This window comes from Odocoileus virginianus, chromosome 22 (assembly GCF_023699985.2).
Source record: "Odocoileus virginianus isolate 20LAN1187 ecotype Illinois chromosome 22, Ovbor_1.2, whole genome shotgun sequence".
NCBI classification, from domain to species: domain Eukaryota; kingdom Metazoa; phylum Chordata; class Mammalia; order Artiodactyla; family Cervidae; genus Odocoileus; species Odocoileus virginianus.
The window spans coordinates 55,719,345-55,746,656 of record NC_069695.1 but is presented as its reverse complement, the minus strand read 5'-3'; the positions used below and the strand labels follow the sequence as shown (position 1 = coordinate 55,746,656).

At 42.5% G+C, this 27,312-nt stretch overlaps 1 protein-coding gene and 1 long non-coding RNA gene across 2 annotated transcripts in view; one reads left to right on the top strand and one right to left on the bottom strand.

Moving 5' to 3' along the window:
• The window catches only part of PARD6G (par-6 family cell polarity regulator gamma), a 70,993-nt gene that overhangs the window by 15,168 nt on the left and 28,513 nt on the right, over positions 1-27,312 (top strand). Inside the window, exon 2 of the mRNA XM_070453022.1 lies at positions 22,512-22,734. Within this exon, the coding sequence (XP_070309123.1) occupies positions 22,512-22,734 (223 nt within the window). The remainder of the gene's footprint in view (positions 1-22,511; positions 22,735-27,312) is intronic.
• On the bottom strand, positions 1,778-27,309 carry LOC139030414 (uncharacterized). Its single transcript, XR_011482795.1, has 3 exons — positions 27,159-27,309; positions 4,013-4,100; positions 1,778-2,078 (listed from the first exon to the last, which is right to left on the bottom strand). It is a non-coding gene; the product is annotated as an uncharacterized lncRNA (long non-coding RNA).

The following is a 27,312-nucleotide window of genomic DNA, read 5'->3' as shown; positions in this document are numbered from 1 at the left end:
GCTCCTTCACAGTTGGATGTGTTGTGTTGATTGTGACTCCAGGAACCACCCCGATGAAGAGCAAGCAGGACGTGAGGCATCACAGCCCACGGGGCTGCCCTGAGGCCCCTGGCGCGCAGTGAGGTCCTGCCCCCCTGGTCCCGGGCCATGGTGTGGGGTGCACTCTGGCCCTCTCTTCATCTGATTACTACTTTCCTCATACGCTCAGTTTAAACCAGAGCCTACGTCTGTCATACAGCGTCTTTGTGTACTTTTCTCAGCTTGTCGTTACACATTTGCACATGCGATTACTGTTCAACATCTCAACATTGGGCTCTCAAACAAACCATCAGCCTCGTGAAGACAATCAACACTAGCCCAGGGCCATACTGGGCATTCAGTGCAATCTTAATGAATGAATGAATGGGTACTAAAAACTAGCCCATAACAGTAACTAGCAAGATGCTTACTGGGGTGTTCATGACACAACTTTTTAGATTTTAGTGTGCACCTGAGTCCCTGGGGATCTTGTTAGACTGCCGATTCTGAGTCCCTAGGCCTGGGGCCTATGGCCATGCATCTCCAGCAGGTTCCAGGTGTTGCTGGCGTTGCTGGTTCAAGGAACACACCTTAAGCAGGAGCTGGAATGTGTCGCAGTCAGGAGTCCAGGCCTGGGGCTGGGCCTTGCTCCTTTGTTCTGTGTTCAGCCCAAGTACAATTTTTTTTTATCTGATTGGGTCACATTGTAAACTTACCCTTGGGTTGTGTTTTCTCTCCATATTGTAAAGGCTTCCTTGAGTACTTCAACCCTTTCTAATACAGCACTTCTGTTGGCTTCATCCTGGGAGCATGCTTCATCTGTTTGATAAGCTTTTACAGTTTCCACTTTTCACCTTTGTGCATATTTTGATGATGATTTTCCATCAGAATCTTACCTGTGCTTCTGATGTTCTGTGATTGCTTTCACCTGAGAGGCCTGGGGTGGAGCCTTGGTATGGATGGGGCTTCGGGGTGGGGCCGCGGTGGGCGGGGCCTCGTGTGGGGGCGGGGCCTCTGCTGCAGGGTCCGGAGTGCTGGGCTGGGTTTCTATCTGCAGCGAGGAGCTTGGAAAGATGAGTCATGTGTGGCCTTCCTTTTAACTCCGTGTTGTAAAACGGGATTTTTAATTACAAGGGGTCGTTGGTCTGTGAAAGAACACAGTAGCTCCCTCGATGCCCTGAGTATGTTCACGATAAACACAGCATTTCACAACAGAACAAGCTGAGGAATCCTGGGTGCTTCAGCCCCAGGCCCCTGCCAGGGAGCAGTCGGTGGGTATTGGAATGTCTAGGATCCTCCTTGGTCCCTCAAGACTGGGGCAGTTTCAGGATCACTGGAAGAGTCTAGCCCTGAAAGATTTTCCAAGGAAAGTACTGCTATCATAGTAACAAGATGTCCCTGTGGGCACTTATAAGACAGGAGCCAGACGACTTGACCTTTCTCGTGTTCAGGAGCACCTGCAAGTTCAAGACACCTACCTACCTCACAAGACTGTAAGCATCCAGCAAAAGAATGTTTTTCAAGTATAACAGATAAGTGAAAAAAATCAGAGTAGACCAGTGTGGACAGCGTGCTGCTTGTCAGAGAAGAGGGAAAGTGGATACAGGTCACAGATACTGCTTTCACGTGCACGAAATGCCTTTTGAAGGAACAGAGGACTGAAATCATTGGTTCCTGTGGAGACTGTTCACTGAATACCTTTTGAATTTTGAGCTGTGTGGTTCTATTCCATTCACACCATAAAAAAAAATATACCAGGTTCTGTGATCCTAATTTTTCTTTTAAAAGAAAAAAAAAGCATGTTGGAGAAAGTTGAGGAGTGTCCTCTCCCCCATGCAGAGCTCTCAGTCACTGGGCCTCCCCAGGTGGGGCTGGGACTGCTGCAGGACAGTGAGCCCTGGGCGCCCAGGGCTCCTCAGTGTCACAGCAGACACTGGACCTTGATTTCCTTCCTTCTTTTCTGTCCACCATGAATCTTGCTGTGTTCTCCAGAGTGACTGTGTTCACCAGCACATGTAATCAGCTCTGTGGATTGCCTCCAAGGTGAAGATTACCATGAGCTGTACGCAGGAGGGAAAAGAATGTTATTGTGTTTTTTTAAGAGTATTTTAAGGAAATGATGAAGGATGATAGAAATTCAGAGTTGCAGACATTTGTCCTTAAAGTTCAGTTCCCCCTTTTTATGAAAACCAACCTGAAAGGGGAGGTGAGCTGGGGGTTGGGGGTCGTTGAGTCAGATGTGGTGGCAGAGAGTGACCAGAAACATCTCTGGATATCAGTCACAGGTATCGGGGATCGAGAAGGAGGCAGCTTGAAAGCTACAAGAATGCGGTGTGCTGCCTGCCCCCAAAGAGCTGTCAGAGCCACAGCCCTGTGTGCACTGTCACCTCTCACACCTCTACCCAGGGATGCAAACAGTGGCCCTGGGGCCACCACATGGGGTCAGGTGTAGGAGCCCTCCCCAGACAGAAAGACAACAGCATGAAGGCCCAAGGTGAGAAGACAATACCATTTATAATTTTCCTTCCCCTCCTTTGATGTTAGATCAGCAGGAGGGTGCTTTACTCAGACTAGGTTTCTTTGGGAATGGTATTGTGGTATTAAGCCAGAAGTGCATCTTAATCATCAAAAACATGCTAGAGTTTTTAAGTGAAAGTAGCTAAGTGACTTCAAGATGAAACCTGGGGACCATGATTTCAGTTGTAAAAGAATGAGCGTTTTGGTTGGTTTGAAGTGGCAGTAGCTCAGTGCTGCAGACGGAACATAGGACCAGAGTCAGGAGATGGGGTCTGTTTCCAACCTGGAATCCAGGAGCTCGATGGCTCTGGGCAGATCTCTCTCCAAGCCCCTCATCATAGGAGTTCGGAAGCGCGCTTCTAGGGGGAACTTATGCTTTAGTTGTGGGCATGAAGACAACCAGTAAGACTTGCAGTGCACACCAAATGAGCCTGGCATGAGCTGAACTAAATATGTTTCCATACAAAAGGGATTTGTTTAAGCACATGGATAACTGTAGAGAGAACTCCTTGGGTCTCAAGAAAAAGAAAATTTTACATTTTTAACCTGGAAAGTAAGAGATAATTATGGTAGTGGTAATGAATGAACCATAGAGTGACGTGACTTTGGATGATGAAAATACATTTGTATTGTCAGAGACTTGTGGCTCCAAAAGCATCATTCATAAAAAGTTTTAGCTTCTACACTGGACAAGAGGGCCTGAGGGCCTTTTGCAGTTTGGGGTCAGGGTGGAGATGGGCATGTGAAGGAGGCAAGTCCTACCCTGTTCAGAGTGCCTGCCCTCTGTCTTCCCTACCAGTTCAACACTGTTGGACCAACTCAGACTGGAAAAGCTTGCCCTTCCAGCTTGGATGAAGTCTCACATCCTGTTCTTCTCTGCAAGGGCCAGCAGTAATGGGAGTGGGGGCTTCCCTGAGTTCTTAATACGTCTTCATCATCTAAACTGTGTGCTGATGGGGGATGCCTGGACCCTTAGTCTCTTAGGGTTTTCCATCTGCCTGGAGCAAAAGCAGGGCCTCCATGAGCACCAACCTGTCTACCACAACCTTCTGGAGTTTCCATATTTCTCAACACAAACTTCCAAAAAGCCTTCAATTGGCTGTTAAAAATAATTATCCTTAGGCTTCCCTGTTGGCTCAGTGGTAAAGAATCTGCCTGTCAATGCAGGAGTTGTGGGTTCCAACCCTAATCCAGGAAGATCCCACATGCTCCAGAGCAACTAAGCCCATGCCCCACAACTAACTGAAGCCCAAGAGACCAAGAGCCCATACTCCCTAAGAAGAGAAGCCAGCACAGTGAGAAGCCCATGCACCACAACTAGAGAGTAGCCTCTGCTCGCTGCAACTAGAGAAAAACCCAAACAGCAACGAAGACCCAGCACAGCCAAAAATAAATAAAAAATTTTTAAAAATTATTCTTTGAAGTGAAAGGTAAAAAAGCCCTATAAACTACAATTCATATGAAATAAAATTCATACCTTTGAAGTATAAATTCAGTAGGGTCTAGTATTTTCAGAGTTGTGCAGTCATTACCATTATATTTAATTTTAGAACATTTTCTTCACCCTAAAAAGAAACCCCATACCCATTAGCAGCCATTCTAGTACTCTAGTCCCTAGAAACTACTGCTCTACTCTCCTTATGGATTTGCCTATTCTGTGTATCTCATATAAATAGGATCATACAGCATATGATGTGATGTGTCTCATGTCTTTCATTAAGCATAATGTTTTCAAGGTTCAAATTTGTCATACTTAATTCCTTGTCATGGATGAATAATATTCAGGAATAAGAGTATGTATGACTTTTGGTTTAGCCATTCATCAGCTGAGTAGTTTTCACTCTTTGGCTATTCTGAATAATGCTGTTATGTACGAGTTTTTGTGTGGACTTATGTGTTTCTTTATCTTGGGTACATGCCTCGGGGTGAAATTTCTGGGCTATATGGCAATTCTTTGTTCAACATTTTTAGGAACTGCCAAACTGATCACCAAAATAGAGACATATTTTATATTCCTACAAAAATGTATGAGAGAGTCCAGATTCCTCCACATTCTTACCAACACATTGTCATTTCTCTTTTTTTCCACATCAGATGGCACATAGGATCTTACTTCCCTGACCAGGGATCAAACCCATGCCTCCTGCAGTGGAAGCGTAACATCTTAACCACTGGACAGCCTGGGAAGGCCCTGTCCCCTGTCTGTTTGATCATAGTTATGCCAGTGGATGACATGGTGGCTTATTACAGTTTTGATTTGTATTTTCCTAATGACTAATGATGTTGAGCATCTTTTCATGTGTTTATTGGCCATGTGTATATCTTCTTTGGAGAAATGTCTATCAAGTCCTTTGCCCATTTTTAATAAGGTTGTTTGTCCTCATTGAGTTTTAAGGGTTCTTTATGTATTTTTGGTGCAAGTCCATTATATATATAATTTGAGAATTTTCTCCCATTCTGTAGATTATCTTCTCACTTTCCTGATGCACAGAAGTTTTCAGTTTTAATGAAGGCCAATTTATCTAATTTTTTTCTTTTGTTTCTTATGCTTAGTATCATATTGAAGAAGTTACTGCCTAACCAAAGTAATGAATTTAATCCTATGTATTCTTCTAAGAGGTTTATAATTTTAGTTCTCACATTTATGTCTAGGATCCAGTTTTAGTTTATTTGTATATAATATGAAGTAGGAGTCCAACTTCATTGCTTTACCTGTGAGTATCAAATTCCCACAGCACCACTTGTTGAAAAGATGATTCTATGCCGCCATAGAATAGAATTGTCTTAGAATTCTTATCAAAATCAGTTGATCACAAATGTAAGGGTTATTTTCCTGGACTCCCAATTTTATTTTATTGATTATATGCCTCCTTTTATGCCAGCAGTACACTGTAAGTTTTGAAATTCAGAAGCGTGAATCCCTGCTGTTCTTCTTTTTCAAGAATCTTATGGATTTTCTGGGTCCCTTGCATTTCCATATAAATTTTAGGGACAGCTTGCCAATTATTGTAAAAAGGCAGCTACGATTTTGATAGGACTTGAAATGAATCTGTATTGAATTTGGGGATTATTGTCATCTTAACAGTATTAACAGTCTTCCAGTTCATAAACATTGTATCTTTTTTCCCCTTCCTTCCTTCCTTCTTGCCCTCATTCCTTTCATGCCATAAGTAACCATCTGCTTCCTGAAGATGCTTGCCAATAACTTTGAGAAAAATACTTGGCAAAATGGGAACTCATCAGAGAATTATAGGTAATATATTAGAAATGAAGAACAAGATAGCTACTATTCCAAAAAGTCTTACTTTATGAATTAAAGACTGTTTATTTTGTCCTTTTTACATGTCTGTATCTGTGCTCACACTATTCAGGTCTTCTTTAATTTTTCAACAATACTCTGTACACTATAGTTTTCAGTGTATGAGTCTTTCACTTCTTTTGTTACGTTTATTCCTAAATATTTTAATCTTTTCTGATGCTATTATAAATGAAATTTTCTTAATTTCATTTTCAGTTGCTCATTGCTAGTGTACAGTAATAAAATTTATATTCACATGTTGATACTGTATCCAGCAATCATACTGAACTCATCTATTTTCCTTAGAGCTTTCTACATATAAGAATGTATCATTTGGGGATAGACATATTTTTAATTCTTCCTTTTCAATCCAGATGTCTTTTATTTTCTTCCCTAGGTGCGCTGGGTAGAACCTGTAGCACATGTTAAACAGCAGTTGTGAAAGTGGAAATTCTTTCCTTGTTCCACATCTCAGGGTGAAAATCTCTGTCGTTAACCATTAAGCATGAGGTGTTGGGACCCTCCTCATGGCTCAGATAGTAAAGAATCAGCCTGTAGTGCAGAAGACCCAGGTTTGATCCCCAGGTCTGGAAGATCCCCTGTAGAAGGGAATGACTACCCACTCCAGTATTCTTGCCTGGAGAATTTCATGGACAAAGGAGCTTAGTGGGCTACAGTCCATGGGTTGCAAAGGGTCAGACACAACTGAGCAACTAACACACTTTCAAGGTTTATTTGGAAACAGCAAAATATTGCAATTTGAGCATGCAATCTATGGCAAACCACAGGCATGTTCAGAGACCAAAGAAAGGGAATCTGCTTTTATGGGGAAAATGGGGAAGTTGCAGGGTATGTTCTAAGTGAAAGTTCATGGGAGGAAGGTAGAAGTTCAGACTGGGATGGCTTCTCATTGATTGAGCTATGATGTTTCTCATTGGCAGGACTTGCTGAGCAAGGAGAAATTCTTCCTTTGGGATAGTAATGTAGTCACTTCCTGTTTGGGAGTACAAGGTATGCTTCTTCCTGTGGGGTGTGCACATGAAGATCAGTGCGTGCAAATGATGGTGAGTGGTAATGCATGGGAGCTCCCTCTGCAGGTCATTCCTGACACTAATTTTAGTTGAGGTCTCCTTTATTAATTTCCAGAGGGTCAGTTCAGTTCAATCGCTCAGTCATGTCAGACTCTTTGCAGCCCCATGAACCGCAGCACGCCAGGCCTCCCTGTCCATCACCAACTCCCAGAGTCCACCCAAACCCATGTCCATTGAGTCGGTGATGCCATCCAACCATCTTATCCTCTGTCGTTCCCTTCTCCTCCTGCCCTCAATCTTTCCCAGCACCAGGGTCTTTTCAAATGAGTCAGCTCTTCACATCAGGTGGCCAAAGTATTGGAGTTTCAGCTTCAACATCAGTCCTTCCAATGAACACCAAGGATCAATCTCCTTTAGGATGGACTGGTTGGATCTCCTTGCAGTCCAAGGGACTCTCAAGAGTCTTCTCCAACACCATATTTCAAAAGCATCAATTCTTCGGTGCTCAACTTTCTTTATAGTCCAACTCTCACATCCATACATGACCACTGGAAAAACCATAGCCTTGACTAGATGGACCTTTGTTGGCAAAGTAATGTCTCTGCTTTTTAATATGCTGTCTAGGTTGGTCATAATTTTCCTTCCAAGGAATAAGCGTCTTTTAATTTCATGGCTGCAATCACCATCTGCATTGATTTTGGAGCCCAGAAAAATAAAGTCAGCTACTGTTTCCACTGTCTCCCCATCTATTTCCCATGAGGTGATGGGACCAGATACCATGATCTTAGTTTTCTGAATGTTGAGCTCTAAGCCAATTTTTTCACTCTCCTCTTTCACTTTCATCAAGAGGCTCTTTAGTTCTTCTTCACTTTCTGCCATAAGGGTGGTGTCATCTGCATATCTGAGGTTATTGATATTTCTCCTGGCAATCTTGATTTCAGCTTGTGCTTTCTCCAGCCCAGCGTTTCTCATGATGTACTCTGCATATAAGTTAAATAAGCAGGGTGACAATATACAGCCTTGACATACTGCTTTTCCTATTTAGAACCAGTCTGTTGTTCCATGTCCAGTTCTAACTGTTGCTTCCTGGCCTGCATATAGGTTTCTCAAGAGGCAGGTCAGGTGGTCTGGTATGCCCATCTCTTTCAGAATTTTCCACAGTTTGCTGCGATCCACACAGTCAAAGGCTTTGGCATAGTCAATAAAGCAGAAATAGATGATTTTCTGTAACTCTCTTGCTTTTTCAATGATCCAACAGATGTTGGCAATTCGATCTCTGGTTCCTCTGCCTTTTCTAAAACCAGCTTGAACATTTGGAAGTTCACGGTTCACATATTGCTGAAGCCTGGCTTGGGGAATTTTAAGCATTACTTTGCTAGAGTGTGAGATGAGTGCAATTGTGCGGTAGTTTGACCATTTGGCATTGCCTTTCTTTGGGGTTGAATAAAAAGTGACCTTTTCCAGGGCTGTGGCCACTGCTGAGTTTTCCAAATTTGTTGGCATATTAAGTGCAGCACTTTCATAGCGTCATCTTTCAGGATTTGAAATAGCTTAACTGGAATTCCATCACCTCCACTAGCTTTGTTTGTAGTGATGCTTCCTAAGGCCCACTTGACTTCACATTCCAGGATGTATGGCTCTAGGTGAGTGATCACACCATCGTGATTATCTGGGTCGTGAAGATCTTTTTTGTACTGTTCTGTGTGTTCTTGCCACCTCTTCTTGATATCTTCTGCTTTTGTTAGGTCCCTACCATTTCTGTCCTTTATTGAGCCCATCTTTGCATGAAATGTTCCTGTGTATCTCTAATTTTCTTTACCTATGGATTTTCATAGAAGCCCTCTATCAGGGTGGAGAAGTCCCTTTATATTCCTAATTCATTAAGTATTTTAGATCATTAGAATGTGTTAGATTTTATCAAATGCTGTCTCTGCATCTACTGAGATGATCATGTTGCTTTGTTCTTTATTACTATTATATACTACATGATGCTCAGGTGTTAAACTGATCTTGCATCCCTGTGATAAATCTCACTGGTCATAATGTATTGTTCTTTTTGTATAGTTCTTTACTGGATATGGCCTACTAGTAATTTGTTGAGAATCTCTGAGTCTATTCACAATGGATGTTAGTTTGTAGTTTTCCTGTAATGTCTTTTTCTGGCTTTCACAGGGTAATACTTCAAAGAATAAGTTGGAAAATGTTCCTTCTTCCTCTTTTACGTTTTAGAAGATTTGTGAAGAATTGGTGTTACTTATGTAAATGTTTACTAGAATTCACTAGTGAAGCCATATGGACTTGGGCTTTTCTTTGTGGGCAGTTTCAAAATTACTAATTAAATATCTTGTAATAAGTTTAATCAGGTTGTCTATTTCTTGTTGAGTCAGTTTTGGTAATCTGTGTATTTCTAGGAATTTATCCTTTTCACCTTGGTTATCAAATTTGTTGACATACAGTTATTAGTAGCATTCCTTTGTCATACTTTTAAAAAGAAAACTTTTAATTTTAGAACAACTCTAGATTTATACAAAAGTTGCAAAAATAGTAGAGAATTTCCATATGTATACCATGTCAAGTTTCCTCTGTTATTACCATGTAATGTTAATAAAATCTAATGGTACATGTGTTATAATAGATCTGTAAATATTGATACATTTCAATGGAATGCATACTTTATTTTTCTTTAGTTCTTATCTAATATTCTTTCTAGTTTCATGTTTCAAAATCCTGTACAAGATACATTATATTTGTTGCGCTGTCTCCTTCGGTTCCTCTTGACCATGAGAATTATGCTCTGTTTTTTATTACCTCTATAAGTTGAATGTTGAATTTAATCCATATGTGGAACCCCTAATCCCCAGTTTGATGGCATTTGGGAGTTAATTAGGGTTACATTAGGGTCATGAGGGTGGGGGCCTTGTGATGCAATTAATGGCCAGAGGAAACGACACAAGAGTGCTCCAACATGTGAGGACACACAGTATGAAGGCAGCCACCAGCAAATCAGGAAGAGAGGTCTCACCAGATACCAAATCTGCCAACACCTTGACCTTGGACTTTCCAGTCTCAAGAACTGTGAGAAAAAAAAAAAACTGTTATTTAAACTAGCCAGTCTATGGTATTTTTGTTATAGCAGCTCAAGCAGGGACCTGAGCAGTTTAAGGAGTGTCGGTCACTTCTTAAAAATCCGCTATCCTTTGTGGATTGTCCTTCAGTGAGATTTGCCTGTTTGGCTTCTCATTACTGTGCAGAGAGTACTGGTTTGGGGAGGAAGACCACAGAGGTAAAGTGCCATTTTCATCACATCTTATCAAGAGTGCACACTGTCAACACGGCCCATTACTATTGCTGTTGACCTTGATGACACTGCTGGGAATGTTTGTCCCATTTCTCCACTTATTCTTTCTCTCACTTTCCATACAGTATTTGGGATGAGCTCTGGGTTATGTTCTATCTCCTTGAAGGTGTGTATCTACATCAATTATTTGGAGTTATTCTGCATGAGAGAATAACTCCCAATTACTGTTCAGCCATTTATTATGTCATTATGGACTTGTGGACATTTATTTTGTACATTGAGTTTAATCCAGTACCACTACTGATTTTGTTACTCATACTATTCCAGCTTCAGCAATTGGGAGCTTTTTCAGTTGGTTCCTATTTCTCTTTGACATACCCCCATGATTAGGTGTTTTGTTTTCAGCATTTTCTTACTGTCTGGTATTATAAAATTTCCCAGGCTCATCTTGTGTATTTTGTATACCATTCTTCAAGGAGTTTCTTGGGTGTTAGGTATGATTGTTACTACTGCGATGCTTATGATCCTTCTTAATTCCTTAAGCTCAGTAGTAATGTTTCCTCTTTCATTCCTAATTTTAGTACTCCAAATCTTTTCTTCTTGACCCCCCCACCTAAAATTTTTCAATTTTGTTGATCTTTGATCTTTTCGAAGAACCTATTTTTGCTTTTGTTATTTTCTATATTTTTTCTCTATCACATTTCTCTATCTATATTTATTCTCTATTACATTCTGTTCTAATCTTTATAATTTCTTACTTTCTACTTGCATTGGATTACTTTTGTGCTTTTTTAGTTTCTAATGATGGTATTTTTCAAAACTATGGTTTTCCAGTAGTCATGTATGGATGTGAGAGTTGGATTATAAAGAAAGCTGAGCACTAATCAATTGATGCTTTTGAACTATGGTGTAGGAGAAGACTCTTGAGAGTCCCTTGGACTATAGGGAGATCATGCCCATCAATCCTCAAAGAAATCAGTCCTGAATATTCATTGGAAGGACTGATGCTGAAGCTGAAATTTCAATACTTCAGCCACCTGATGCAAAGAACTGACTCATTTGAAAAGACTCTGATGCTGGGAAATTGAATGCAGGAGGAGAAGGGGACGACAGAGGATGAGATGGTTGGGCGGCTTCACCAATGTGATGGACATGAGTTTGAGCAAGCTCTGGGAGTTGGTGATGGACAGAGAAGCCTGGCATGCTGCAGTCCATGGGGTTGCAAAGAGTTGGACAGATTGAGCGACTTTTTCTTTCACTATGGCTATTTATAGCTGTGAATCTCCTCTAAGCACTGTGTTAACCAAGTCCCATAAATTTTTGTATGGTGTGTTTTCATTTTCTTTAATCTCTCTGTGTTTGCTAATCTCCATTGTGATTTATTCTTTAACCCATTGGTTATTTATTGAGTGTGTTGTTTAATTTCCTCATATTTGTGAATTTCCCCAATTTCCTTCCATTGTTGATTAGTAATTTCATTCCATTGTGGTTGGAATTATGCATATTTTATATTATTTCTGTCCTTTCAAATTTATTAAGGCTTGTCTTAGGGTCTAAAATATGATCTATCTTGGAGAATGTTCCATGTGACAGATTTGCCTAGCTTTTGTTTATTTGGGAATGTCTCATTTTTCCTTCATTTTGAAGGATATTTTTGCTGGATATAGAATTCTTGGTTGATTTTCTTTTCCACCCACAACTTGGAACATGTCATTCCGCAGCATTTTAGCCTCTGTGGTTTCTGATGAGAAGACAAGTGTTAATTTATCGAGGATCATTTGTACACAACAAATTGTTATTCTCTTGCTGCTTTCAAGATTTTCTCTTTGGCTTTGGGTTTTGATAGTTTGACTATAATGCATCTAAATGTGGGCCTGAGTTGATCCTACTTATAATTTGTTGAACTTTTGGATATATAAATTAAACTTTTATCAGATCTGGGAAGTTTTTGACCAGTGTCTCTTCAAATATCCTTTAGCCTTTATTTCTCTCAGTCTCCTCTAGGACTTCCAGATGTGTTTCCGGGTATGCTTGATAGTATGGCACAGATAGTACATCTCTAAGACTGTTCATTTTCCTTCATTTCTTTTATTTTCTGCTTCTCAGACTGGATACTCTCAATTGACCTATCTTCAAGTTTGCTGATTCTTTCTCGCCATGTCTAATCTACTGTTGAGATTAGGGAATTTTTCATTTCAGTTTTAATATTCAACTCTAGAATTTCTAGTTGGTTCTTTTCAAACAAAAGATTTTCATCTCTATTATTCTCTATTGGTGAGACATCATTTTATGGTTTCATTTAGTTCTTTGTATATGGTTTCCTTTAGTTATTTATAAGTATTTATAATAGTTTATCTAAAAGTCTTTGTCTAGTATGTGCAACTTTGGGGCCAGCTCAAGGACAGTTTGCATTGAGTGTTTAACTCTATTTAGACTTTTTTCCCTATTTCTTTGTATATCTCATAATTTTGTTGAAAACTAAATATTTTAAATAATATGATATGATAACTCTGAAAGTCAGGTATGATATGATAACTCTGAAAGTCAGACTGTTCCCTCAAAGGTTTGTGGTTGTTGCTGCTATTTGTTCAATAACTCTCCTGGGTTAATGCTGTAAAGTGTATTCTTCCTTGTATGTGACCACTGAAGCTCTGCTCATTTAGCTTAATGGTCATCTGTTTATTGGACAGAGATTTCTTTAAATGATTTGAACCAATAAGTCTCCTGTCCTTTGGGTTATATGTATGTACTGGGGTACATCTTCAGCACTCCAGCAGTTTACAGCTTTGCTTTAGCCTTCAATTCCTGATTGCACAGAATCTCACAGTCAGCCAGCTATGAGAGATTACAACATTCTCAGGTCTTTCCTGACCATGCCCACAGTCCTGCACATGTATGTGCACTTATATATTTCCAGGAATATATCAGAGTTTATCAAAGCCTTCTTCGGACAACTCATTCCCCAGCATTTCAAAAATATTCCTCTATTTTCTATTGTAGTAAATTACACATAATATAAAATTTACCATCTTAGCCATTTTAGGGGTACAGTTTAATGGTATTAATGTATTCACATTGTTGTGCAGTCATCACACTATTATACTCATAACTTTTCATCTTGTTAAACTCAAACTCTGTACTCGTTATGGGCTTCCCAGGTGGCACTACTGGTAAAGAATCTGCCTGCCAGTGCAGGAGCCTCAGGAGACATGGGTTAGATCCCTGGGTTAAGAAGATCCCCTGGAGAAGGGCATGGCAACCCACTCCAGTATTCTTGCCTGCAGAATCCCTGGCAGGCTACAGTCCATAGGGTCACAAACAGTCAGGACTGAAGTGACTTAGCATGCATGCATGCATGCATGCATACCCATTAAACAGTAACTTCCAGGGGTTCCCTGCAGTCTAGCCATTAGGGCTTTACGCTTCCACTATAGGAGGCATGGGTTTGATCCCTGGTTGGGGAATTTTTTGAGGAACCTCCCTACTGTTTTCTACAGTGGATGTATCAGTTTACATCCCTAACAACAGTGCTCTAGGGTTCCAATTTCCCCATATCCTCACCAACACCTGTTTTCTGCTTTTTTAATATTAGTCATCCTAACAGGTGAGAATCACCAGCATTCCTTTTTATTGTCTTTGTCCTAGCTGGTACCTTGACTCAGGTATTTTTGTGGCAATTCCTATGCCCTATGCAGTAATCTTCATATATTACAACCCCATGAAAAGAATTTTGAGAATTACCTGTATAGTGAAGTGAAGTGAATTGAAATCTGCTCAGTCATGTCCGATTCTTTGTGACCCCATGAACCGTAGTCCATGGAATTCTCCAGGCCAGAATACTGGAGTGGGTAGCCTTTCCCTTCTCCAGGGGGTCTTCCCAACCCAGGGATTGAACCCAGGCCTCCTGCATTGCAGGCAGATCCTTTCCCAGCTAAGCCACAAGGGAAGCCCAAGAATACTGGAGTGAGTAGCCTATTGCTTCTCCAGGGAATCTTCACAACCCAGGAACTGAACTGGGGTTTCCTGCATTCCAGGCGGATTCTTTACCAACTGAGCTACCAGGGAAGCCAATATATTTTGAAGTTTACATCTAAGTTTTCTTGTAATAAATGTAGTTTATTACCCCAGGGGCTGTAGACTACCAGGCTCCTCCATCCATGTGATTTTCCAGGCAAGAATACTGGAGTGGGTTGCCATTTTCTTCTCCAGGAGATCTTCCCAACCCAAGGATTGAACCCGGGTCTCCTGCATTATAGGCAGATGCTTTACCATCTGAGTCACCAGGGAAGTCCCTAATAAATGTAGTTACAAAAGATACTTTCTGGGGATTCCCCTGGTGGTCCAGGGGATAAGACTCAGAGCTCCCAATGCAGGTGGCCTGGGTTCAATCCCTGGTCAGGGAACAAGACCCCACATGCAGCAACGAAGACTGAGCATGCTACAACTAAGACCCAACACAGCCAAATAAATAAAGATTTAAAAAAAAAAAAATAATTTCTATCACGTTGTAAAAATTCCATTTAAAAATGAAACTTGTACCATATAATCTTTATTCATTAAACAATTGCTGCTGATTGTTCTTAACAAATGTCCTAAGGAAAGGGCTTTTCCCAACAAGTGAGTTCTGACTCAAGTCAAATAAAGACAAACCCTGTGAACAGGGCTTTTCTAGGGACCTGTGAAACAGGTTTAATGATGACAGCTCTATGCATATGGGGCTCTGTGGTGAGCTCCCAGTTCTGGCCCCTGTAAAACTATTAGGCTGCTGGTTTTCAAAGCTGAGGAACAGAGGACAGGAAGTTAAAATACCATAAAGCTTGCCATTCTGAGATTCAGCTGCTTTTCTGGAATAAACACACCTTGCATTGTTGCTTCCAAACCTTTGATTAATTTCCAGAATCCTCAAAAAGTTGAGTTTTTTTACTCTCTTTGCCAGTGCTCTCATTGCTTTTATGGAGGAGCAGCTTTTTGCTGATCATTACTCCACTGTTTTAGAAATACTTCAAGGTTAACTTTTAGGACAACAAATAACTTGTGTTTCCCAAGTTCTTAGATTTATTGGGTTTCTACTACTCTTTTTGCTTCCTTGCTTCTTGGCCAAGGAAAAGCTTCTCAGTGACAAAGAATTTTATTGGAAACATAGTTTACTCAATAGCATATTATGTTTGTAGCAACTGAGTTCTAGATATTATTCATTCAACAAGCATTTGTCAGAAGTATCCCTTCTTCCTGAAGGAAAAGAGTGTCAAAATAGGTAAGATAGATATAGATAGATAAATCTTTGTTTTGAAATTATAATGGTCATTTTATTACTTATTTAATATTTTAAAGGAAATAAAAGTGAGTTTCATTTAAAGACTGATTCACTTTTGCTCACTGACTTCCTTATTTCATTTGAGATAACTAAAAATTTTACAGACGTGAACTCCACCCTCCCCTGCCATTTTTACTATTCTATTGTAGGAATAACAGGTATGGTCAGCTGTACAATTCAATAAATATTATCAAGATAATAATGGAGTAAGAATTTATTTATCTGGAAGCTTTGGGAAATAAGGAGTTGTTACATCTGTGAATTTCCAAATAATTAATGATGTTAGTTTGGGGGAAATGCTTGATTCTTTCTTTTTATTTACTTATTTTCAAAATAGTAGGTTGGGACTTCCCTGGTGGTACAGAGGATAAGAATCCACCTGCCATGCAGGGCACATGGGTTCAGTCCCTGGTCCAGGAAGACTCCACATGCCAGAGAGCAATTGAGCCTGTACACCACGACCACTGAACACTCAACTACTCGACTACTGACTACCGTACTCTCAACAAGAGAAACAACTGCAATGAGAAGCCCACGCACCACAACACAGAATAACCCCCACTCACAGCAACTAGAGAAAGCTCACACAGTAATGAAGACCCAGCACAGCCATAATTAAAAAAAAAAAAATTAGTAGGTTGGTTCCTAGGAAACTTCTAGAAATTATCGTCCTTATCAATGATAAACACACAAATGATCCACTGTTGGGAGATTTTTCAAACTACTTCCTGAGTCCTTTTGATATGACCCTAATAGTCTTTGATAATTCCTTGCCTCTTAGAAGGATGAGATTCATAGGCTCATACAAATTTCTTGACTAATATCTAGAATTAGCCAGTTTGATAAGGAACCCTAGATCTTTTTTGAAAAATTGTGTTAGAATACACAGAACAAAATACACAAAGCTAATGGAGGTGATGGAATTTCAGCTGAGCTATTTCAAATCCTAAAAGATGATGCTGTGAAAGTGCTGCACTTAATATGCCTGCAAATTTGGAAAACTTAGCAGTGGCCACAGCCCTGGAAAAGGTCAGTTTTCATTCCAATCCCAAAGAAAGGCAATGTCAAAGAATGCTCCAACTACCGCACAATTGCACTCATCTCACGCGCTAGTAAAATAATGCTCAAAATTCTCCAAGCCAGGCTTCAACAGTATGTGAACCATGAACTTCAGGTATTCAAGCTGGTTTTAGAAAAGGCAGAGGAACCAGAGATCAAATTGCCAACATCCATTGGATCATCAAAAAAGCAAGAGAGTTCCAAAAAAACATCTATTCTGCTTTATTGACTATGCCAAAGCCTTTGACTGTGTGGATGACAACAAACTGTGGAAAATTCTGAAAGAGATGGGAATACCAGACCGCCTGACCTGCCTCCTGAGAAATCTGTATGCAGGTCAGGAAGCAACAATTAGAACTGGACATGGAACAACAGAGTGGTTCCAAATTGGTAAAGGAGTACATCAAGGCTGTTTATTGTCACCTGCTTATTTAACTTATATGCAGAATATATCATGAGAAATGCTGGGCTGGAGGAAGTACAAGCTGGAATCAAGATTGCCAGGAGAAATATCAATAACCTCAGATATGCAGATGACACCACCCTTAAGGCAGAAAGTGAAGAAGAACTAAAGAGCCTCTTGATGAAAGTGAAAGAGGAGAGTGAAAAAGTTGGCTTAAAGCTCAACATTCAGAAAACTAAGATCATGGCATCTGGTCCCTTCACTTCATGGCAAATAGGTGGGGAAACAGTGGAAACAGTGACAGACTTTATTTTCTTGGGCTCCAAAATCACTGCAGATGGTGACTGCAGCCATGAAGTTAAAAGACGCTTACTCCTTGAAAGAAAAGTTATGACCAACCTAGACAGCATATTAAAAAGTAGAGACATTACTTTGCAGACAAAGGTTCATCTAGTCAAGGTTATGGTTTTTCCAGTGGTCATGTATGGATGTGGAGCTGGACTATAAAGGAAGCTGAGCGTCAAGGAATTGATGCTTTTGAACTGTGATGTTGGAGAAGACTCTTGAGAGTCCCTTGGACTGCAAGGAGATCCAACCAGTCCATCCTAAAGGAAATCAGTCCTGAATATTCATTGGAAGGACTGATGCTGAAGCTGAAACTCCAATACTTTGGCCACCTGATGTGAAGAGCTGACTCATTTGAAAAGACCCTGATGCTTGGAAAGATTGAAGGTGGGAGGAGAAGGGGACGACAAAGGATGAGATGGTTGAATGGCATCACTGACTCAGTGGACATGAGTTTGAGTAAACTCGGGAGGTGGTGATGGTCAGGGAGGCCTGGCATGCTGCAGTCCATGGGGTTGCAAAGAGTCAGACATGACTAAGTGACTGAACTGAACTGAACTGGAGTTGATTTAAAGTATGGGGGTGTGGAGTGTGTGTAGGTTACATTCAAATATTGCAGCATTTTATGCAAGGCACTTGACCTTCTTAGGATTCTGCTGGAACAAAGGTAGGACTGTGCTCACCACTTTTCAAAGCCTTTTTACTCTGTGGATGGTGTCCTCTGATGAATAAAATTAGGTTTTTAAGAATTCTACTGTCTTTTTTTAATTTTGTTACCTGTGCCTTTGGTGTCATATCAAGAAATCATCACCAAACTCAGTGTCCTGAAACTTTCACCCTATGTTTTTGCCCAAGAATTTTATAATTTTATGTCTTATATTTAGGCCATGGATCCATTTTGAGTTAATTTTTTATAATGGTGTTAGGAAGGGTCCATCTTCAATATGACAAAACCATTTTATTTTTTAATTTTATATTTTTACTTTTCCATTAGATCAGATCACACAAGTTTCCTCTAAATGAAGGAATTAGCTGGCACAATTCATTGCCATATAATTCTTGGTATAATTACAAGAAATTGAAAAAGTGAGTGGCTTTAATGACTGGGCAATAAATCTTCCAAGTCACATACTTTCCAAATCTGTTTTCAGCAAACTTGAATGTGGTCCTAACTGAACTGTCGTCTAATTGACTGTTGAAATAATTCCAATCTTAGGCTGCTCTATGGATATTTCTGGCACAAGACTTGGTGAGACTCCCAAGCTGAGCATCTTTGTGCCTTCAGAGCTCTCACTGCTGTCTCCTCCTGTCACATGAAAGGCCTCTAATACCAACACCATGACAGTGAGAAGCAGCAGAAGAATCAGTGCTACCTGTGCCACATTTAGCAATCAATACTTCTCATTAAACTGAAGATTTTTATAATGTTTACTTTGGAAGACTAATGATCATTTGTCAAATCTTATAACTATGTTCCAATTTGATTTAATAATTGCAAAGACTCAATCTAGAAACTACTGTAAAAATCTTTTTTTTTACATTACTTGATTTATAAATGTGATAAAATACACATGCATAAAATTTACTATCTCAGCCATTTTTTAGCGTATAGTTTGAAGTGAAGTGAAGTGGAAGTCGCTCAATCATGTCGACTCTCTGCGACCCCATGGACTGTAATCGGCCAGGCCCCTCTGTCCATGGAATTCTCCAGGCAAGAATACTGGAGTGGGTAGCGGTTCTCTTCTCCAGGGTATCTTCCCAACCCAGGGATAGAACCCAGGTCTCCCACATTGCAGGTGGATTCTTTACCAGCTGAGCCACCAGGGAAACTGACTATACAGTTTAGTAGTGTTAATTACATTCACATTGTTGTGCATCTACTCCAGAACACTTTCCATTTTTTCAAAACTAAAACTCTATACCCAATAGAAACAACTTTGAAATATTTTCACAAAGAAAGACTTATGGCCTCAGGGGTAATGTTTAACTTCAATTTATCTAATTTTGTTCTAGAGAAGAGTGATAGGGTAACCAAGCATAAATTAATAGGATAAAATATCAGTATTAAATTCTCTTGGGGCAGTGCAATGGAAACCAGAGATCAAAGAGAAAAAAGAACCTTGTTGGATTTTTTTATTGTTATAAAAGAGCTCGTTCATTCTATTTTAAAATGCATGATGGTAGTATCAAATGACTATGACATTTAGATTTCATTGACTATATTTAAAAGATCATATGATAAGATATTTATTTTTAAATAAAATATTGACAGCATGCTGGAAATTAGGGCTTCCCTGGTGGCTCAAACAGTAAAGAATCCACCTGCAATGCGGGAGGCCTGGGTTCTATCCCTGGGTTACGGAGATCCCCTGGAGGAAGGCATGGCAACCTACTCCAGTATTCTTGCCTGGAGAATCCCTTGGACAGAGAAGCATGGCAGGCTACAGTCCATGGGGTCACAAAGAGTCAGACACGACTGAGTGACTGAGCACAGCACAGCTGGAAATTATATCCTTTGCAACTATTTGTTTTTATTATGAAAAATTGAGATGCCAACTTAAACGTGTATTATCCCTTTTATACTGGTAGGTTTTCCAAAATTCTTGATGGGATATGTCACATATGAAGACCACTGCATTAGGGGAGAGGGATCCCTATGGAATATCTGAACCAAAACTGAAATTCACTGGAGACTCACATCCTAAGGTGTTCAGCATCTCACTGTGGACTGTGTCTCCACAGCAGGACTCATGAAAGGGTAGCTGCTGAGCTTCACCCTGTCATCTGTTACATTATTCCATAATCAAACCTGTAAAACAGCTACCAATTTCAAGGAAAGTTTTAAGAAAAACTTGCATTACTGTGCCTGGCCTAGATTAGGAAGTAAGTTACACAACTGTATCAAAAGTCTATCTTTCCCACCCAGCACCACAGAATAAAAGACAAAATGGGAGGAGAGGTTTACAAATCATGTATCTGATAAGGAATTATACGTGTGTGTGTGTGTGTGTGTGTGTGTGTGTGTGTGTGTGTATATATATATATATAGAGAGAGAGAGAGAGAGTAAAAAATGTTTGAAAAAAATGCTTTTATCATCTCACATTTCACACTTCTTTTTGCCCAACTTTGGAACTCATTCAGCATGTGAAGCATAGCCAACATATAGCTGGATTGACAAAGCCAGCCTCTTTATCAAACACAAACCAGACTTGCTTTCTGTCAGGAAAAAGTCAGAATTCATCTGCATTTCCAATTAACATGTATTTTGAGGAAAAGTACTAAAAGAACTATGAAACAAATTGGATTTCATCTGAGATTAATACCAAGTACAGTCAGGATTATAAAACTGCAGAACTAACCTATCTAATACATGCTGCTTCTCATTACTTAAATTATAAGATGTGGCCTAAGGCTAGTAGTGGGGAGAGGGACAAGATGTCTGATGTCCCTTGGAGGGAAGTGAGTGTGTTGTGTCCAGTTTGGGGGAATATTTGACTGAGAATTATAGGTAAAAGTCAAAAATATTCTTACTGGTTTCATTAGATATAATTAAACTCTTCTTGTGTATTTAGTGAAAATGAGGCAACTGCTGATAAAAACTAATTGCTCTGGAAATTAGCATATGTGAGATATCAAACAGGAAAGATGATGGGTGACTGTTATTGAAATAAACATCATGATGTGACTAGATAACTGATTATGAAAGAAATCACATTAAACTTGTGTTGTCTGATTGATCTCGTGTCTTGAAAAGTTTTGCCAGCCCAGGATGTCTCCCTGTGTGTAAGAGGGGGTGTGCCTTGCTCCCTGGCAGCCTGGCAGCCTGCTCATGTGTGCATGCTTGGAGAAAATATTGAGATGTAATGGGGAGAGGGCAAGGGGATAGAGGAGAGGAGAGCGTGCCCCTGGACCTCAGCGTGTTGAGCAGGCTTTAGTTTAATTAGCCACTGAAGGTGGCTTTTCCCAAACTTGAAATTTTTTATTCCAGGGGCAATGAAGAATGGTGTTTTCCTTTGCTTTTTAAAAGGGAAATGGGATCTGACACTGTTTCTCAGAGATTTGTGTAAGTTGAGGTCTGGAGATATTCCCTTTAAGTCAGTGGTTTTATCTTTGTGATTCTCAGACCAGCAGCATCAGCTTCTCCTGGGAACTTGTGAAAAATGCACATTCTTGGGCTGCGTTCCAAATTAGCCAGTTCCAGAACTCGGAGGTCCTCCATGACTGATGCCTCCCCAAATTTTAGAGCCACTCACACCTGCATGGTTTGAGTTGTGTTGCCCTTGTAGTTGACATAATGTCTAGGTGATGTAACTATTAGTTTTATGTAAACATTAGACATTTCATTTTTGTGTGTTTTGGAACCAATGTAATTAGTTTTCAGTTATATAGAAGAACACAGTCTGTCCTGCCTGATGAATAAAGTTCCCTTTTGCCAAGTGAGGAACAACAGTGTGTCCTAAGCCAGCAGCCTCAGGCCAAACAAATAGGCGGTGTCCTTAGATCACTGGAGAGGTCAGCCTGTGGGAGGTGACCCAGGGTACGCCTAGCAGGTGGGCTGGAGATCTGCAGGCAACACTGTGGGCATTTGAGCCAGAGCCAGAGGCTGACAGGAAAGAGGTGGGCCCGGCATGTTTCCCAGAGCAGGGCAGTGAGCTGCATCTTTTTTAAAGGGACCTGCTTTGTCTTTTTAGCCAGAACCCATGCTCCTGCCTCCCAGAGGTTTGTGAAGCATGGTTTTTACCAGGTTCTTTTCTTCTTTCAATTTTGCTGCCACTTCTGATCCTCTTGAAGTGCAGCCATTTGGTGTTTTTAAAATGCAAATCATATCCAGTCATTTCCTTCCTTAATATTAAAACTGCCCAGGACTTCCCATTCCCCTTAGGGGAGAGTTCAGAAGTTGCAGCTGGCCCTTGCTTCACTCGCTCCTGAGTGTGTGATGGCTGTTCCGGGCTGTGCAGATACTGTGCCCCAGCCTGGGAATGCCCCAGGATCCCCAGTGAGGCAGGGTCCGCCACCCTACAGCCTGAGCTGCGCACCTCTCCTGGGGTCTGCAGGACAGGGGTCCGTGCGCATGAACTGTTCCCCCGTGCTGCCGTCTCCCTTCCCTCGTGGGCTCCACGAGGACTGGGGTGCCGATGCCGCTGTGTCCAGGCCTCCGGGAGGCCGTCATGACGCCTCATCTCCGATGCCCGTCCCTGCTGTTCACGTGCCCTCTGTTTCCTCCCAGTTTGGAGCTGAGTTCCGAAGGTTCTCTCTGGACCGCCAGAAGCCCGGGAGGTTTGAAGACTTCTACAAGCTTGTCGTGCACACCCACCACATCACCAACACCGAGGTGACCATCGGCTATGCGGACGTGCACGGCGACCTGCTGCCCATCAACAACGATGACAACTTCTGCAAGGCCGTCTCCAGCGCAAACCCCCTACTCAGGGTTTTCATCCAGAAACGAGGTACTCAAGAGGCTGAGCCCGTGCTCCTGCTTGGCGCTCATTTAAAAAATAAATACACTTTCCAATTTTGTCTGTCATTTCACAACCATGTTATTCTGATTTCTTTTTATAATTTATTTTTTAATTGGAGGAAAATTGCTTTACAGTGCTGTGTGGTTCCTGCCATACAAGAACACAAATTTTATATATATATATATATATATATATATATATATATCCCCTCGTCTTGACCCTCCCTCCCCTCCGCCCATCCCACTTACTGTCTAGCCTTTGATGACAGACTGAAGAAATTAAGATCGATTTGGTTAACATTAATTTCTTAGAAAATATTCTTAACAATATTTAAACTGCATTTTCCACCTGAAATTGTGCTGACTCATGATTTTTAAATACTGAGGGAAAATAACATCGATATTTTCAGTTTTTAACTGGAGTCATTAGCCTGTAACCCAAGAATTAAAGTAAAGGTTGTTAGTATATGTTTTCCACTGTCTTTTTAGCATTGGAAAAAAAATGTAAGCTTTAGATTATAACTTTGGTTGGTTTTTAGCTCTGAAGGCCTGTAACAGCAGTGTAATTTATGTGAAAATAAATCGCTAACACAGGTTAATGGTTGAGGTGGGGGCATTCCAGTGGATTTGCTCCTCAGAGCTGCACATTAGACTTGTTTTCTTGTCTCTGGACTTGGGAGAACCTTAACAATTCTAAATACCGTCCTGAAGAGAAGGACACTAGAAGGGGAGGCCTGGTGTGGGTTAGGGCGCTTTCCAATTCCCACGTGGTGACTGCCCCTCCTTCCCTGAGGGGCTCTGCGCCACCCTGGGGGAGCAGTGTGGTGGGCGGGGGCACCTGCTCACCGTGCTCGCTTCTGCAGTCTCCACCGTCTGCGGAGGAGGGAGACTGGCTTTCGTCCATGGGGCTCTTCCCGGAGGAGACCGGAAGCAGCCGCAGTGCGCGGGCGGAAGGCCCTCCGGGACGTAGCCCAGAGTCGCTGGCGTGGGGCCAGGGACCTGGTTCTCTCTCCTCCTGAGTCCCTGCTTGACTGACAGTGTTCTTACATCGCTCGCCACCAGTTGTCCTGTGGCGAGAGGGCCACACGTGCAGAGCGCGCTGAGCGTCGGCCAGGTCTGGTCTCGTGTGTGCGGTGTTGAAGGGGACGTGGAGGAGGGCCCGCAGGGGGGCCGCTGACCTCACCTCGATCTGGTTCTCTGGCACCAGATCAGAAGCGCTGCGTTTGCGGCCCTGGCTGAGCCAGGGTGTCCTGCTGCTGGTCCCGAAAAGTCAACACAGCTGCCACTTCCTCGCGGTGACGGGGGTGGGGCGGGCGCAGGCGCTCCTGTGCAGCCGCAGGGGCTTCGGGCCCTCCACGGCCCCTCCTTCTGTGTGGCTACACCTGCACCCACTGCCCCTCACGTCTGCGTGCCTGTTCTCCTGCGACCCTCTCAGCCAGGCCTGATGATTAGCCTGCATCCCGGCCATCCTCCCATCGCTTTATTCTGGCTTCTCCGTGTTGTATCGTCAGTTGCTCCCAGGGCTAGTGTGTGGTCCAGATCCCAGGTCCACAGCTCTGCCGGCCATCCCAGGTCGTGGCGTCGTCTCCCGAGGAGCAGAAAGTGAGGTGTGGGTGTGAGGCCGTGCACACGTGCACACGGGAACGGGTCTCTGTGCCGCTGGCACGTGCAGTAGGATGGGAGGCACTACGGGCGCCCTTGTAACACACGTGTGCCGTCGGCTCACCAGGGGAGGCGGGACGCTGCCCGCGGGGCTCTGCTGCTGGCGTGTGGGCTCATCCTGTCCTTTGTACTTTTGCTTTTTCCCTGGCCTCACGGAAGTGGCCCAAAGATTACCAGCTGCCCCAGGGCTCTAACCCTCTTGTAAGCGTTTCCAGCTCGGGGGCTTCGCCTCCAGCCGCTGCCTTTCTGTTCGGTGACCTCAGGGGGCACACTCACCCCCGCCCCCAGCACTCTCTCAGGGACCCTAACAGCAGGGGGCATTCACATCTCGAAGGTCTCTCTCAGGGACCCTGACCGCAGGGGGCGCTCACCAGCCCCCAGCACTCTCTCACGGCCCGGCGTCCCCTGAGCCTACCGTTCTCTCCGGTTTTGTGGGGGAGCCCACCTTGGGTTGTCAGGCTTCAAGAGGAGAATGTTCCCACGGTGTAGGAAGCTTGGCCCCTCGATTCCGTCTAATCATCGCCGGGAGAGGCAGGGGTAGCTGCGCTTCTCCGGATGGCAGGCGGGAAGCAGCACCACCCTGATGCCCACCGTGCTCAGGAAAGGCCCAGCAGCCCTGTGATGGGGCCGGCCTTCCTGGGGGCCTGAGAGTCCTGGAGGGAACACTCCAACCCCACGTCCTTTCCCACAGCATGGGCTCTGAGCTTTGGGTCACAGAAGTGCTATTTCTATGATTTTACTGTAATCACACCTGCTTTGTCATCTACTTCATAACTTTCTGTACATTGATGGTGGATAAACAGATAAATGAAATTCGGTGTATCTGCCCACTAAGGTTTTATTCAGCCACAAGAAGAAGTGAAGCGCTCTGGGGTCCAGCCTGCAGTACAGATGGGAAGGAAGGCCTCGTGTATGAAAGCAGCCTGTGTTGTAGGACTCCACGCACGATCCACCGCGTCGTGTGCAGGTTCTGTTTGTGACCAGTTTATCTGTAACAGCGTTTTCACGGCTATCTGTAGACACGCACAGGTTGCCAACGCACGTTCCCACCGAGGCAGAGTAGGCGCTGCTCTGCCTACCTGTTCAGCTCACACTGTGAACTGTGTGCTTTTCACGGTTTATTTAGTGCCACATTTTCCACATTTTTTTTAATGTATTCAAACACATATAACATAAAATTTAGCAGTGTAGGGGCTTCCCTGTTGATTCAGTGGTAAAGAATCCACTTGCCAATGCAGGAGACACAGGTTGGATCCTGGATCCAGGAAGATCCTACATGCCGCAGAGTCCCCAAGTCCACGTGCCGTAACTACTGAGCCTGCGCCTAGAACCAGGGGCGCAACCAGAGAAGCCACCACAATAAGAAGTCTTTACACCACAATGAGAGAGTAGACCCCCATCTCCACAACTAGAGAAAAGCCAGCACAGCCATGGAGACTCAGCACAGCCAAATAAACAAATAAAATTATAAAAAGAATAGTTTAGCATTGGGACCATTTAAGTGTTCAGCTCACTGGCATTAAATAAGCTCCTGCTGTCGTGCAGGATCATCAGCAGCCACCACCATCCACCCCTGTAACTTCACCTCATAAAACTGAATCACTCTACCTGTTAAACACTGACTCCCCATTTCCCCTACCTCAAACCTGGCAACCACCACTTTTTGCCTCTATGATTTTGACAAATCTGAGTACCTCATATAAGTGATATTAGACTGTACAGGCTTATTTCAGTGACTGAGCAAAATGCCCTCCAAGCTTCATCCATGCTGTAACCTACGTCACAATTTACTCTTCCTTTAAGGCTGATTAACAGTTCATTCTATGACTACCACATTTTGCTTTTCCACTCATCAGTTGATGAACACGTGGGTTTCTTCCACGTTAAACTATTGTGAATAATGCTTCTGTGAGCATGAGAGACAAACAGCTCTTTGAGACCCTGCTTTTAATTCCTGAGTTTGAAATTAGAAATGCAATTGCTAGGTCACATGGTAACTGTATTTTTTATTTTTCTGAGGAAGCCCCATACTGTTTTCCTCAGTGGCTGTTCCATTTTACATTCCCACCAACAGGGAGTAGGGGTTCCGGTTTCTCCACATGCACACCAACACCTGTTTTCTGGTTTGGGGGTAATAGCCATCCTGATAGATGTGAGCTGGTAGCTCACTGTAGTTTTGATTAGTGCTTCCCATTATTAGTGATGTTGAGCATCTTTTCACTTGTTTAATCATCATTCATATGCCTTCTTTGGAGAGATATCTATTCAAGTCTTTTGCTCATTTTGCGCTGGGTGGTTTGTTTCTAGTTATAGAGTTTCGGTTCTCTCTTTATCTGGATATTAATCCTCATTCAAATACATTATTTGCCAACATGTCTTCCTGTTCTGAGGGTTGTCTTTTACTCAGTGGACTGTGCCTTTTCTAAGATATAAATGTACCTTTATCTGTGCCACATCTTAGTTGTGGCATGCAGGACATTTAGTTGCAGCATGTGAACTCTTAGTTGTGGCTCCTGGGATCTAGCTCACTGACCAGGGATCAAACCCAGGCCCCCCACGCCCATAGCCCTCACATCTGCAGGTTCCTTTCCTTCTGCATTTACTAGACTTATCCCTCCTCTGTCCAGGGCTGTCTACTGTTACACGCTGTGCAGGTTTTCCCCTTGGATGGGTAAGAGATGTCACTGTACCTTTCACTTTAATGCTTTGCCCACTTAAGAATAACAGCAGTCTCCGGAATGAAGTACTCACAGTGGAGGAATCCAAATCTGGTCAAAATCCGCTCCCAGCACACTCCACACACCCCCACCTCCGAACACTCCTGTCCTCCCCGGGCCTGTGAGAACAACGGGAGACTGGCCCAAGGTGGAGGGAATGCAGGAGGAGACCAGCAAAGGCACTGGGA